Source organism: Carassius carassius, chromosome 9 (genome assembly GCF_963082965.1).
Source record: "Carassius carassius chromosome 9, fCarCar2.1, whole genome shotgun sequence".
Taxonomy (NCBI): domain Eukaryota; kingdom Metazoa; phylum Chordata; class Actinopteri; order Cypriniformes; family Cyprinidae; genus Carassius; species Carassius carassius.
The window spans coordinates 15,633,642-15,649,267 of NC_081763.1; the positions used below are offsets into that span (position 1 = coordinate 15,633,642).

At 39.2% G+C, this 15,626-nt stretch overlaps 2 protein-coding genes across 4 annotated transcripts in view; one reads left to right on the top strand and one right to left on the bottom strand.

Annotated features, from left to right (window-relative positions):
* Positions 1–13,031, bottom strand: part of LOC132149070 (protein CLEC16A-like) — a 71,778-nt gene extending 58,747 nt beyond the window's left edge. Inside the window, exons 1-9 of one of the 3 annotated variants that reach the window (XM_059557986.1) lie at positions 12,831–13,029; positions 12,144–12,272; positions 11,890–12,023; positions 11,650–11,798; positions 9,972–10,077; positions 7,620–7,743; positions 7,100–7,274; positions 6,339–6,389; positions 6,102–6,215 (exon numbers count right to left, since the gene is read on the bottom strand). In XM_059557986.1, the coding sequence (XP_059413969.1) occupies positions 6,102–6,215; positions 6,339–6,389; positions 7,100–7,274; positions 7,620–7,743; positions 9,972–10,077; positions 11,650–11,798; positions 11,890–12,023; positions 12,144–12,272; positions 12,831–12,904 (1,056 nt within the window). In that variant the 5' untranslated portion in view covers positions 12,905–13,029. Of the gene's footprint in view, positions 1–6,101; positions 6,216–6,338; positions 6,390–7,099; positions 7,275–7,619; positions 7,744–9,971; positions 10,078–11,649; positions 11,799–11,889; positions 12,024–12,143; positions 12,273–12,830 lie in introns of all 3 variants that reach the window. The other 2 variants (XM_059557985.1, XM_059557984.1) reach the window with 2 other exon arrangements.
* Positions 13,032–13,148: 117 nt separating this feature from the next.
* LOC132149072 (dexamethasone-induced protein homolog) lies at positions 13,149–14,490 on the top strand. The gene is made up of 2 exons (XM_059557988.1): positions 13,149–13,981; positions 14,049–14,490. Exon 1 carries the CDS (start codon positions 13,556–13,558, stop codon positions 13,811–13,813), a length of 258 nt encoding a protein of 85 aa, XP_059413971.1. The 5' UTR covers positions 13,149–13,555; the 3' UTR covers positions 13,814–13,981; positions 14,049–14,490.
* Positions 14,491–15,626: the final 1,136 nt, after the last annotated feature.

Here is a 15,626-nt window from a genome sequence, read left to right on the forward strand (position 1 = left end):
GTCATGTCCAGCATCGAAGCACAAGCATAATGATCCCCTTGATAACCTAAGTTAAGAAGCTTATTTTATTTTTGATGCTTGTTTGTAGATTAACTTTTACATACTCGCGGTCTTTCCCTCTCACAGAGAGACAAAACAAACGCACATAGTTACAAACGTCAGTCTGTCGCGCATGCAACGTCATACGCCCTCGACCAGCAGAAAGATAGCGGCAGCAGGTCTTAATGGTTACACATTAAGAATTAATAAAAAAAAAGAAACAGCACAGGATCCATCGTCTGGCGGTGGTTTGGTTTCAAGAAGGAAGATGTTGAACAAACAACGGTGATATGCAAAATCTGTCGCAAAAGCATCGCTTCAAAATGTAGCAGTACATCAAATTTATATCACCATTTGAGAACCCACCCACTAGAAAATGAAGAGTGCTTGAAACTCCGCACGACAACATCTCAGAGCGGTGCAATATCAAAGAAAGTGCCTAAGCAACCAGCACTCATGCAACTGAGTCTGGCCTCTTCTATTTCCAGATCAACGCCGTACGACAACAACAGAAGGAGATAATGTGTGCAGTAACCCACTACATCGCGAAAGACAGGGCACCGGTTAATGTTGTTGAAAAGCCCGGGTTCAGAAAGCTCATCAACACACTTGACCCAAGATATAATCTGCCGGGTCGCAAATATTTTGCAGAGAAAGCGCTGCCTGAGTTGTACATTAAAGTGAGGGAAGAGCTGGCCAGGAAGAGCTGACCCAATTCTCAACAACTGCCGACATATGGAGCAGCCGAACATGTGAGCCATACCTCAGTTTGACGGTCCACTATATAGACAATTGGGAGTTGAAAAGCAAGTGCCTTCAGACGAGCTTTCTTCCTGAGGATCACACTGGCAGGATCATCGCACAAGGCCTGCAAGATGCTCTCATGTCATGGAATTTAAATTAAGCTCGTCAGGTGTGCATCACCACTGATAACGGCGCTAACATCGTCAAAGCTGTGAGCCTGAACCACTGGACACGTCTACAGTGTTTTGGCCATCACCTGCATCTTGCAATTGGTGAGTGTTTTTTACCACTGTGATAAAATAGTAATTATCTTTATTGATATATGAGTCCGCGATAATTAATGCGATATGGCTCAGCTTGTCAGTTAACTACGGCACTATGTTGTAAATGCCGCTCCATCTGAAAGCAGGTGATGGCGAAATACTACTAATCAAGGAACCGGCTTTACTGACGAGATGCGCATAACAATCGCATGCGATATATCGCCCAGCCCTATGAGCAATGTTATAATAGCCTACAGCATGGTCATAACAGAATTTAATGTTAACATATATTTCCCATGCCAATAAAGCTGTATTGAATATTGGAGAGAGAGAGAGAGAGAGAGAGAGAGAGAGAGAGAATGAATGCGAGTGAGTTTTCAAAAAAGTACATACTGTACTATACTAGCTTAGGCACCTTAGAGTTACATGTTCTTTCTTTTTCTGCATTAGTGTGTCAGTAGACTGCTCTTTATTGTGCATTTTTTTATATTTTGAAACTTATATTTTTTGATAGCATCTTCACTTTTACACAGTACTATATAAATAAATAATTACCAAGAATTAGTTTAGTGTTAGGCGGAGTGGATTTCTTCACAATTACTATACCCTTTTAAATTATTATAACATTCTAAATGTTTGTTTTCATTCTCAGAGAGAAGCATGAAGGACCCCCGTATTGACTGTGCTGTTGCTGTGTGCAAGAAGGTAGTGAGCAGCTTCTCTTTCAGTTGGAAGAGGAGGAGAGACCTGGCCACAGCGCAGCAAGAGCTAAATCTCCCGGCACACCAGCTCATCAGTGAGTCTCCTACCAGGTGGGGATCCCGAGAGAAGATGATTGAGCGGGTACTGGAGCAGGAGCAAGCTATTTCTCAAGTCTTGGCTGCAGACAAGAAAACCCGGCATCTCGTTCTCACCTGGCAAGTCCTAGAAGTCGACGCTCTATCCGGTGAGAGCTATGTCACAGTGTCCTATGTCAAGCCTATTCTCCATCTCTTCCAGTCCAGCCTCTTGGCACGTCAGGAGAATGACACCCCACTGACCCAGTCTATCAAAGCCTCCATCCTGGATAACCTGAGGGAGAAGTATTCTGATCCTTCCACTAACGACCTGCTGGACATGGCAGGCTTAGTGGATCCCAGGTTCAAGATAACATACTGCACAGAAAAAAAGTTGGATGCCATCAAGAGCAGAGCCATAACCGAGATGGAGGCAATGCTCTATGAGACTGACCAGGGCACAGCTGAGTTGGCTGCTTCACTGCCTCAAGATGCAACAATGGTATCACAGCCAGAAGAGCCACTAAGGAAGAAATCCCTGGGCAGCTTTTTTTAAAACTGCAGCAACATCTTCCACCACACTGTCGCAGAGAGAGCTTATTAAAAAAGAGTTGTCTGCCTACTTGCAGTCTGTTAATGTTGACAGTGAAGCAAATCCATTGCAGTGGTGGAACGACCATGAGGAAATGTTCCTAAACCTGAAAAATGTGGCAAAAAAATATCTGTGTGCGCCCACCACCAGTTCCCCATCGGAAAGGGTATTTAGTACCAGTGGTAATATAGTTACATGCCATCGAGCATCTCTCAAACCAGACGCCGTTGATAGGCTTGTGTTTTTGGCACAAAACTTCTAAACAACCTGGTATTCCCTGGTTGTTGTTACAAAGGGCACGAAATACAACTACATATTTTTTTTACTTTTTATTTGTGCCATATATTTCATGCAGAAGAAACCAAAACTAAAGCTGCAAACTTTTCCATAATGGAACAGATTCACCTTTTGTGAATTGTTTTATGTTTAGGTATTGTGTTTGAAACCATAGGATTGTTTATTAAAAAACTAAAAGGAGGGTCATTTTTATAAATACACTTTCTTTTCCAACATTTGATTTCCTATTATGCAGCTATTTTTTATTTTACTGATTTTGAAATTACCTGTGACATCCTGCACAAAAGCACATTATATATATTTGCTTTAAATATCCTAGTGGCATTATGCACAACAGGTGCACTTAAATTTAGTGTTGCTTTGTAATGTCATCTTAATGACAACATGCACAAAAGGGAACTTTTTTATTTGTTTTAAATTATTGTAGTGGCATTATGTACAAGAAGTGCACTTTAATTTTGTGTTTTGAAATGCCATGTGAGTTACAGCATGCACAAGCGTGCCCTAATGTCTTGTTTTGAAATGTTGTCTCTGACAATTTTGCACAAAAAATGCACTTTTTTCTGACAATTTTATGTTTGTGCCACTCACTGTTTAACAAAATACAATTATGTTAACTTTGACTTAGTTGTGATATCCCCTTTTTTGCATGAAAGTTTAAAATTAGCATATATTAATGCAGTATGAAGAAGAATGTTTTAATGTAGACATATAGAATCATCATACTGGTGTGATTGTATGCATCAAAGTTTTAATTCAAGGCTAAGGCAAAATATTGAGATATGTATCGCGTATTGTGACATGGCCTAAAAATATCGCGGTATTTATAAAAGGCCATATCGCCCAGCCCTACATCACGACATCGCTACAAATACAGTATGGGATTAAAATCAGCGAACATCAATGTATAGGCTTAGGCTACGTTGCCTTGTTTCAGCGATGCTTGGTGAAACAGCATGGAGTGGATGTTTTCGGTTCAGATGCTGAATCATAGAAGTCGTACTGCTGTGGAATGCCAGGTCTACTTTGCAGTAGACACATTGCACCTTGTTCTCTTCTATTTTTTTAAGAACGTAATGATCCCAAACTTTAGACATTCTCTGCCATTTAAGGACATCTTTACTCTCCGCCATCGCGCCAACTAAATTCAAAATGTATCACGCGCAAGTGCTTCCTGAACAATGAACAACAGTCCGTGTGAATCAGATCCCTGCACGTATAGTGTGTGTCACAGAAATTTAACGAGGCTTCGAGGCATAGTTTTTGCCTCAAGGAATTTTTATAATCGAGTAATCGTTTCAGCCCTAGTTCACATATCGCGTCTTTTGGGCACTCAAGTTCGTTTTTTCAAATGTGGTATGCACGCTCATAATGGAAGCGATGCGCTCATTTTTTCCAGGCCCCTTTGTAACACATCTAGTTTAAAACATCTCAACTTTTCAGAATGACGAAAGCGCACCAAGGCATGTGAAAAGAACCAACTCAATCAGCTTCCCTCAGTGTGAAATTCTCCGTTGTTTTTGAAAAATGGGGTGCACCCAAACTGAAATTTCCTTGTTGTAATGGACATCGCAGCTAATGGATGCATAGCAATGACAGCCGGCTCAGGAGCGCAACTGCCCGAGCGCTTTGGAAAGAAGGAGAGAGCAACGCGTCTAGCGTTTTCCACGCGTTTTTAGGCGCGACATGTGAATGGCCCCTTATACTATTTTTACATTTTTTTGCTGCATGGTAATAATAATAATAATATATGTGTGTGTGTGTGTGTGTTAACTCATTGGGCGCGTTGACACACGCAACCACATGCCTACAGACATATTTAGCTGAGCAAGCCAAAGGAAGCGAGTGAAAAGTAGGCCCATTTCGACAGAAAGGGCAACGAAGTTACTTGCAAAATATGCTACGTGGTATTAAAATAAAGCAGTTGTGCAAGCACAAAGCAATATCACTTGAGATGCAAACATCCACAAGCAAATGAAAGGCGCTTCCCAAAGCTGGCCACTCTAGCGAGACGTTATCTCTTTATTCCCGGGACATCTGTGCCATCGGACAGGGTGTTTTCTGCCACGGGCTGTCCACAGGCTGCGCTCTAGACTAACCCCACATCATGAGGTTACATTTTTTTAATAAAAATTGAAAAAATAAATTATAGGGACCCAAAAAATTATTAAATTATTATAAAATTATTTTTATCGTGCAATTAAATGATTTATCGACTATCGCAACAGGCCTTGTGAAAACCCTGCTCCCTTCACAGAATAGTGTAGAGCTTCAAGAGCTCATGCTCGTGGCAGATCGGTGTTACGGTGACCATGTTACTGACCTCACACATTGCTTCCAAGCGGAATTTTTAACTACCACATTCCTATTCATGATCATTCTGGTAGCCATGAAGGCAGCAGTGAAAACAGGCAGAGGCAATAGTAGCTTTAGCAACGTTAGCCTTACAGAGAGCCAAGAAGTTCTCTCTCAAGAAACAAAATATGATGCTTGATGCTAACTTTGTCAGGAAGTTTGCGCACAAAGTGTTGGTATCGATCCCTTTTTTCAGAAGAAATCTTTGCACAACTCAAGCACTGAACTGACCCTCGTTTGTGAGGCAGTCGAGTCTGATGTAAAATGTCAGCACAAAGTATAGGACTTTTCGTTTTTTTCCAGGACATTTCCTTCAAAAATGAAATTTAACCACCGTGTCCTCAGGGGTCTATCCTCAGGTTGGTGCATCCCAACACACGGCACTTTTAATGGCTCTTTGGCACTGACATTGTACCTCCAGCAGCTACAGCAAGAAAGCAGTAATAGCAGACTGCTGCTTCCCACTCAGGGCTGTGAATATGCTAATAGGGCAGAGAGTATCACTAATACTAATGTTAATAATACTAATACTAATGTCACTAATGTTATCATAGTCTGGAACTGCTTATGCGGAGAAGATGATTTATGATTTTTCTGAATTAAAAAAAACAATGAGTGAGTGGATTTTTACCATTATAGGCTGGTTGTTTTCACACACTGCGGCCACACAACTGTGTTCAAAAACCTTATGAAAGTGATTTTTGCATTCTATGGCACCTTTAAACAAAAAAATATCTTTAGTCCTTTTGTATTAAACTATGAATGCATACATGATGTTTTTTTGGTTATAGTTGCTTAAGCAACTTAATTATAATTGGTTTATAAACATAATTTTAAACATTATGCACTTTTTTCATAGGTAGTCATGTTATTTTATGCTCGATGCGCCCTCTTGTGGCCTTAAACAAGGAGCCACTTCTTCCCATAAAACCTACTAAATGACTCATGTCTCCTTGTTGGGATCAATCTAGCATCATTCTGGTTAACACTTGCATGCAAATCCAAATGAAGATGCCAACTGGCAAATGTACTCACTGAAGTTTTGTGAGCGCTCTGCTCAGTTTGCAGAGTGAACACTGACAGGTCTCCGTTCAGAATGAAATCAGCCAGGGAGTGGACAAGCGGCTGGTAGTGGATGATCAGGAACACCTAGAGACAGCGGAAAGTCATATGTTAGCGCTTGACCACATGTGTACAGCTCACACTGCCTGTATGTATGGTGGCTATTCTTCTCATTGCAAGTCTCAACAAAACTGAAGCAAGTTACTTTACCTGTGAGAGCAGGTAGAGAGACACCTGAGGGTTGATCTTGCGTTCTTCAGACTGGAAAAAAACAGATTGGTATCATGTGGCATGAAAACTAGATAATTAATTGGGCAGAAAATGACATCATACTCATGCCTGGACCACTATTATATACATTACAGTTCCATTTAAAAATTTGCATTCAGTAAGACTTTTGTTGTTGTTTTTTTGTTGTTGTTGTTCTAGAATTAAAATTTTAAGAAATTAATATTTTATTCAGCAAAGATACATCAACCAAAAGTCAGAGTAAAGATTTAGGTTGTAACTAAAATTTCTATTTCAAATTAATGCTACTTTCTTTTTATTAAACAATGATAACGAGAAATGTTTCTTGAGCAGCAAATCAGCTTATTAGAAAGTTTTCTGAAGGATCATGTGACACTGAAAGCTGCAGACAATCTCTTTTTTTGCATTCAAAAAGTTATATAACACATAAAGATCGGTATACCAATACTAGGGGTGCATGATAAATATCAGCCGATAACTATTGCGCATCTCGTCAGTAAAGCCGGTTCTCTAATCAGCGGTAAATTCCATCAGGTGAGTGATTTCACATAGAGCAGCTGTTACTACACAGTTAATGTTATTAACTGACAAGCTGTGCAAATCCACATTCGTTTTACTGATGAGATGCGCATTAATTATGGTTATGCAAAACAAGCCTGGAATAAACACTAGCCTTCCAGATATATGCTAGTTGTTTTTCAGACATGTGCAGTTGTCCTCACCTGCTCTTGACTGACCAGAGAGTACACATATAGGGGAAGGAAGAGGCGGTTGAGCAGGTGGTCGGTCAGCACGTCATTGAGAAACTCACAGTTGATGATGAGGATGTCGTTCAGATAGTGAAGATGGTCCAGGTGCTCAGCTACCAGATCGCTGAGTTTTCCTCTGTTTTTATGTCTGATGAGAATGGGTGTAGATGGGGAAAAATGCAATGTTGTGAAATCAGATAGTTTAGTACAGTGGTTGCCAAAACCTGTCCTGGAGGACCCCCTGCCCTGCACATTTTGTATGTCTCCCAATCAGACATACCCAATTTAGTTCTTGCAGTCTCTACTAGCGAGCTGATGAGTGGTGTGTTAGATAAGGGAGACATACAAAAGGTGCAGGGCAGGGGGGCCTCCAGGACAGGTTTGGGAAGCACTGGTTTAAAAAATGAATTTCACAGTGATCAACTATGGTCTGTAGTGACACCTAGTGGCGTGGAGGTGAACTGCACATAAAAAGGTGTCATTAAAACCTTACTCTTCATCGGTCTGCACACACTTGTCCAGCTCGATGACATGGCTGCCAATAAACCAGACCAAATTGGAGAAGTATGGCACGGCCGTTTTGTCCCGGATGTAGTGTAGCATGTGCTGGTTGTCCACTGGGGGGCAGGACCAAAAGTAAACAGGGTTAATCACAAACAGAGACAGGAAACATTTACAGTGATGTGGGAACGGAACTGTTAGGTTTAGTATAAATAATACCCCTAATAACACATACTGACGGCTGGTCGTTAAAAAGCAATTGAGGTTAATTACAAAGCAATGTGTAAAGTGAGTGGTCAGATGTTAAAGGGATATGTTAAATGACATTCCCTAAGCAGAGTCACTAAATGAAACTAGGCTGTGCTATATTCGATCCTAGGCAGTAGAAAAGTCTAAGCATGCTGAGAGTATAAGAAGTTGTGAAATGTATCTAAACTTATAAAGGCTCACTGAGCAAGAAATTGTAACAAATTAATAGGGTTCTCGAGTAATTTGGGAGTTGATGGATGGATCATAAAGTAGGTTGATCTCTATCTAGGATTATGGATGCTATAATGATCAGATGGTCAATGAATCTCAAGCATCTTTTTTTTTTTAAAGAAATTAAATTAAAACACACACATACAACTGACACTGCTAGAAACACAATAAAAGCCAAACCAGAGGGTTTAAATAAGGGCACCAATATGGGACAGTGCAAACAAGTGTGTTTTTGAACTATTATCAGTGTGTGAATTGTAAACCTCTGCACACACAGACAAAAGAAGCAACTGCATTTAAAAAAAAAAACAATTCAAGTGAACATGCAGCACAAGTGGCACAAGAGAGTTCTGAATTTGATCAACTTACATGACACTGGAATAAGGCACACAGGAGTCACCATAGAGGGAGAGGGGAAGAACAGACAAAGGGTTAAACAAGATGAAGGGACTGAGCTAGAGGCCAAAAGATGGAACCATCACACCACCTAGTGGCAGGTATTAAACCTGCACAATAGAGCATCTGGAACCAAAAACAGCCTAAAAACACCAAATTTATCAACCAGAACCATGAAGCTGCCAGAACATGCTAAAAAGCAAAGCATACAACCCAACTACTTACTCTGCAACAATGCTATTAAAATCCCAGATTGTCAGAGAATGCAGTGCATTTATATGGTAATTATGCATGTGATCTGCCATATCAAGAAAGCCAACACCTTTCCCTTACATATTTAAGTGTTGCTTAAATGTTTATGAATGTTATTTCATTACATAAAATCTTACAGATACATGGTGCACTGCAGTCATAAACATATCAGCAGACTTAGATGTTATTTTTTATGTCATGAGTATAGACCCAATAAATTAGAATGAGGCTGATTTTTAAGACAATATCTTCCAGACAAGGTTGACCACGCAATTTCTATTTGACTTACATATGATTAAAAATAAAATAATTAAAAATGAAATGTTTGGAAGATTTTTTTTTTTTTTAATCAATGGAACATTATTTTTACATCAATACAAGACATTTAGCTATAAATGATCAAGATTTATTTGTGTTTGTGTGATTGCATGTAACCGTCTATAAAGACTTTACGCTGGAAAGCACTTAATATGTGCTACAGAAATAAAATTTGTACTGTATTGTTGTATTGTAGGCATGTGTAACTTCTATTTAAATTAGTGAAATGATGCAGTTTCCCACTGAAGCACAGAGATCTGAACTTTTAAGATTAGAGCTTTTTTTAATCAGTCTGACAAAATGTAGATAGATATCTAATAATAGCCAACCCAATAAAATATTACACCAACTAGCTTATATATATATATATATATATATATATATAATAAAATATTTGCAAAAGGTTGCTTATTCAATGCAATGACATTTTAACACTTAAGTGTTATTTACATCTCCAAATCTTATTGAGGGCCATTGTTTGCAAATTAACATCAAAAACATGTACCGATGGCGGTTTGACCTAAACTACAACAATCTCCATAGGAAACAACTGATTACTGGAAGACAAACAACAATTCAAGGGCAAGTGCCAAGCAGATAGTAAGAAATGTTAAGTCAGTTATTCAAGAAGGGAAGAAGGATTTCTATACAAGCGTAAGCCAGAGAAACAGATCAGCGAAAGCCCTTTTGTCTTGAGTACGTGGCCATACCCAAGCGAAACACCAGTGTGGCCGTGCATGTGTGTAGAGACAGCAGCGATCACAAAATGTAAGTGTGAGTTACTCACAGATGGCAGAGAGCAGCGTCAGCATGCCCATGCATCAGAGGCATGACAGAGTGATTGACAGGAGAGAGGAGGATCAGGCGGCAGCAGCAGCTGAGTCAGGACTCTACTCACCTTTGTACACATTGAGTGTGATAGTCCTGACCGCGATCCTGACCATGCTTTCTGGGTGGTTGAAAAACTTAATGGCCTCCGTGTACAGGGCAAAATCATTAGTGTGCTAGAAGCATGGGAGACAGAGAGTGAGGCCGTCAGCGAGGAGGATTAGCTCAGAGAGAGGAGAGCTGCATCTGGTGACATTAAATTTGTACGATTATTCACTTTTGAATCCAGGATTGTCTACAGAGGAGAAGAAATGGGCACATAACACCACTGACACTGAAACTGCAATGCTACCAGGTATTAAACTGGCTTAAAATGGGTCAAATTAAAATCCTTGTTATTTTTCATACAAACACAGAACATCAATAGAAACATCCTCTCCTCTTTTTCCTGTATAGAAAAATGTAGGTAGTGACAAACATATTTGTATATACATTACCATTCAAAAGTTTAGAGTAGGTACTTTTAAGTTTCTTATGCTCACCAAGGCTGCTGCTGTATTTGATCAAATATACAGTAAAATTGTTTAATATTATTACATTATTGAAACAGCTATTATTTATTTAAATACATTTTAAAATTACATTTATTCCTTCAGTCATCAGAGTCACAAAGTCCTTCCGAAATCATTCTTACATGCTAATTTGGTGCTCAAGAAACATTTATTACTATCATCAATTAATATATATGATTCATTTTTTTCAGGATTCTTTGATTTATATTTACTTTTTTCTTTTTTTACTAATATTTACATTTTATTTTATGTTTACTGTTTTTAACCTGTAAACTTCTAAGTGTTACATAATGTGTGACTATTTTAATACTGATGCCAGACTTTTCATGCATTTCACTCAAATTATTTATGCTGTGATAGAAGATTAAAATCATTCTTTAACTAATTATATGTCATTTGCTAACATTAGTTTGGTCAGGAATACTAGTTAAATGCCCACAGTGTTTTTTGTTTACCACAAGATGCCAAAGTTTTGCAATGGTTATCACTGTAACAACTGTAATGAGTTCGACATGACTCCTCATGTTCATGTGACTCCTCAAGCAATGCTGTTGTCACTAACCAAATTTCGCTTTGTTGCTGTGTCAATAAAACTCATTTATTCTAAAGGAATAAGCTGATATAATAAGCTTCAAAAACCTTTAACAGATTAAACTGTAGTTTTAGTATATTTCTGTAAGTGGCTTGTCTCAATATGCACTGGTTTACACTTTACATTAAGACAACATCAATCAGTGCAGCATCAGATCTCTCATTGAGCAAATCCATCCATGCAGGCTCTCTCTATTCCTGACACCAATGATTAACAGCATCAGAGGTGCCACAGAATAACGAACACATGACGGTTAAATACAACCATTTACAGTACACCAATAACTTCCCCCTATACAGAAAGGAGACCCCAGACATCTCTGTCACCTTCCAATCCTCATAAAACAGTGGTAAATTTACAGCTGGACTGCACTTGTCCAAAATGAAAGAACATAACTGCTCAATTTGCAAGAACAAACAGGAAACTTGGTTTTACACAGTCACTGTGAGCTGTTAGCTCTTCCTGGAAGCGCTCTTTGGTCTGTTACACGCAGAATGAATCTGAGCCCACAGATAAAAGCCCCCTTCTGCTTTCAGTCTATAAACCATCATTTGATAAATGACAGCTGCACAAATGTACCTTACCTCGTTGTAAAAGAAGTGCACTGTGTGGTTGTTGAGTTTCAGAGACAACGTTTTCAAAAAGGAGATATAGTAGGCCATAATTTCCTCATCAGAGAAGTCAAATTTATGTACAATGATGGAATTAACGTGATTATTGGACAGCAAATAATCTAGAAAAGAAAAGGAACAACATATGATATGTTCATAAAGATACAACTGAAAAAAGCATAAGATTTGAACTTTATCCAGGGGTTTACTCACAGAGAGAAGTCTCATGACTGATGTTCTCGAAAAGGATGTTGAGCGTTTGCAGAAGCTGGACACACACATACCGTCCGGATTTCTGCCGTAGTATGTTGAGGAAAAATGCAAGCATGTTCTTCTCCAAAAAGAAGCTACCAAGAAAGAACGATGTTTTCGGTCATTAAAAACATGGTTTGGCATTTAAGATATGCTGTCATTTTATTGCAAATCTAGCACGTGGAAACACCGTAAAAATTGAAGGTGAAACTCACTCGAAGACAGAGCTGTCGTTCTGATCACCCCAGATGAGAATCTCAGTAATGGAGCGAATAGTTTCCACCAGCAGATTTCTGTTGTGATCAGTCACTGTTGTGTTCTTTGTTAGGACGTGGTACATGTACCTTAATTTAAAAAAGAATTAAAAATTACTTAAATGACACATTTCATACTATAATATAATACTACACTGCTAAAATGCATAAAATGCATTCTATGAGCACAGCGTATATATATTTAATCCTTTAATAGCGTATAGTAAACGCTTTCTGCATATGAGAAAATAATTGACATATTTAATAAGATACTTTTAAGATACTTAGCCAGCATTTCAAGCAACCCTATGTTAACTACGGCGGTTTCTTAAAAAATAGTGAGCTGACTCCCTAGGCACCATTTTTTTGGGCATCATATGTCCGAGTGTCACAAAAAAATGCTGTCTTGGTAGGCACCTGACTAGGTTTTAACACCCAGCCCAATGCTTCATATACAGTTTTGCTCTTACGTTCTCTGTTTTACATCACAAATATATCCCGTCATTAGTAGCATTAATGTTTACATTTCTAAACTGACTACTGGTGGCTTTCCAAATTAATGACAAACACCGACTGGATTTAAAACGATTTAACTGCACGAGCTGAGCTAGCTAGCGAATTAGCTGCAAAAGTTCTAGAAAGGCTTACTTCAGATGGTCCAAAGAATGAATGTTTTTGGACTTCCCCTGTCCTCCGACCCAGCTCCTTGAACGGCCGAACATTTTTCGGGTGTTCTGTTTCGCAAAATGTATGTTCTTAACACAATTTGCTAAGCGAATTGACCCATATCCGCTGCAGTGAAGGCCTAGGATATTCACATGAAAACATAACTGTCGTCCTACCACTCATGACGGCCCAAACCTCAGCTCTAAGTCATTATGGGATTTGTAGTTTATTATGGAAGTTGCTGCAGTGAGTTCGCACCAAGTCACTCCACCATTACGGACTCCATTTCCCAGAGTTCCGTGCGAATTCAACGGGTGTTGGTGAAGTCATGAGAAAGCGCCGTTTGTTTTTGTTTTTCACGCGTTATAAAGCTCCGTCGAGCATTCTGGTGATTTTTATTAAAGCATTTTCCACACCGCCAGTTTTTTTTAAGAGGGACACGGTATAGTCATAATATCAAATAGCAGCGCGTAGCCTTGGAACATTAAAACATGCCTTTCTTCACTAACTTATTTGCTGTATAGTGAAAACATACTTTCGTTGAACGGCTTGAAGGGAAATCACGTTACTGCTGAAAAGGGAGTTGCATCGCTTCGTTTTTTGAGTGAAATGGATGGATTCACACTTCCAAACTGACCTGTTTTATATAAAGGGTGGTAAATTCGCTCAGTCTGCTCAATGAGACTGAAACATATGTTTTGGATTCTATGACCCACTCAATTTACTCTCGGTTAGATTCAGTGGAATCCCTTCCATATATGTTTTATCTCGGCCTGTTTTTTGTTAATGTCTTAATTCTCTACTATACCTTCTTAATGGAATACATAGTCCTTAATGTAGGGATAGTATTCTTGCCAGAGGATATGGACCAGGCACTGGTGGATTTGGGTGTACTTTCTGACCCAGCCTCAATTCCATATGACACAGACGCCGAGCTGGATGTTTTTGAGGGTTATCTGGAATAAACAAACCATGATTGACACTTCAAGCCGAAGCCTTCGTGGGGAAGATGTCATTTGGCTGGTTCGTTTGGTTTCTGGACAACCATTGTCAAAGGGAACTACATATGATCTCTGCAGACATAAAAGGATGCTGCAGTGGTCAGCCTATAAAAAAGTGACTTTCATGAATAAGTAAGTAGTCAGTTAAATGATGAGTCATACTCCAAGAATATGTGCATTGAGTGTTGTGTCTCCACAGGACTTCCAGGTTCAGAGGACTGACCTGCAAGCAAGCCATCGTGCCACATGGAATATTTACCTGGAACATATAAGCAGAATGGCCATTGTGGTTTTCCATGGCTTAGCCAGCCAGCGTCTCTTCAGAGATCAAATTCAGACTCGAACCACTACTGTGGATATAAATATTACATAAGCCTATTTATTTTTAGTTTGGCATTCAGTACTCATGCAGGGGCTTTGTTACTTTGTAGGCAGAACCCTTACACGTGGTCAGCCACTGCATGTTTTCGTTCCCTTTAATGCTATTTAAATGAGCAATATGTCATGAGACAAACAGAGTGTCTGAATCAGTGTGAGTTTTTTCTTAAAGTCTCTCTTAGGAACAGCATATTTGTGACAGCCTGAGAATTATATATTTGTCTGAGGTTTGTTTATCCACTCAATATAAATTATTACTTTCACTTTATGTTGTCATGGTGTCATATATGACTTTCAAAAATCTGGTGCTTTATTTTAGAAAGTTTGTGTGTAACATCTGACTTCTCTGGTCTAAATGAGATCCTATGAAATAACAATTGTTTGCTAAAAAGATCAAGGTCATCGACCAAGATCTAGTTTTAAACACATGTCAGTTTCTTAGAAATGGGCTGTTTATAATTGTTCATTTCATATGGTTTTGAAAAACTTTTATGCCACTTTTAAGAAAGGTTTCAGTTTAGTGACTCGTGCGGTGTGTTCATCAATTAAAAAGTAATGCACATATATTAACATATTATATATTCTAGCTTATTTTAGCATCAGGTGCTGGTCATATAATTAGAATACCATCAAAAAGTTGATTTATTTCACTAACTGTTTATAACTAACAACTAAGTAAAATCCCAAATTCAATATCCCAGAAAATTAGAATATTGTGAAAAGGTTCAGTATTGAAGACACCTGGTGCCACACTCTAATAAGCTAATTAACTCAAAACACCTGCAAAGCCTTTAAATGGTCTCTCAGTCCAGTTCTGTAGGCTACACAATCATGGGGAAGACTGCCGATTTGACACAAAAGGTCATTGCAAAAGAGGATGGCTGTTCACAGAGCTCTGTTTCCAAGCACATTAATAGAGAGCCGGAGGGAAGGAAGAGATGTAGTAGAAAAAAGTGTACAAGCAATAGGGATAACCGCACCGCAAGAGTGGACTGCAGCTGGAGTCAGTGCGTCAAGAACCTCTACGCACAGACGTATGCAAGACATGGGTTTCAGCTGTCGCATTCCTTGTGTCAAGCCACTCTTGAACAACAGACAGCGTCAGAAGCATCTCGCTTCAAAAAGGAGTGGACTGCTGAAGAGTGGTCCACAGTTATGTTCTCTGATGAAAGTACATTTTGCATTTCCTTTGGAAGTCAGGGTCCCAGAGGCTGGAGGAAGAGAGGAGAGGCACAGAGTCCACGTTGCTTGAGGTCCAGTGTAAAGTTTCCACAGTAGGTGATGGTTTGGGGTGCCATGTCATCTGCTGGTGTTGGTCCACTGTGTTTTCTGAGTTTCAAGGTCAATGCAGCCGTATATCAGGAAAGTTTAGAGCACTTGATGCTTCTTGCTGCTGACC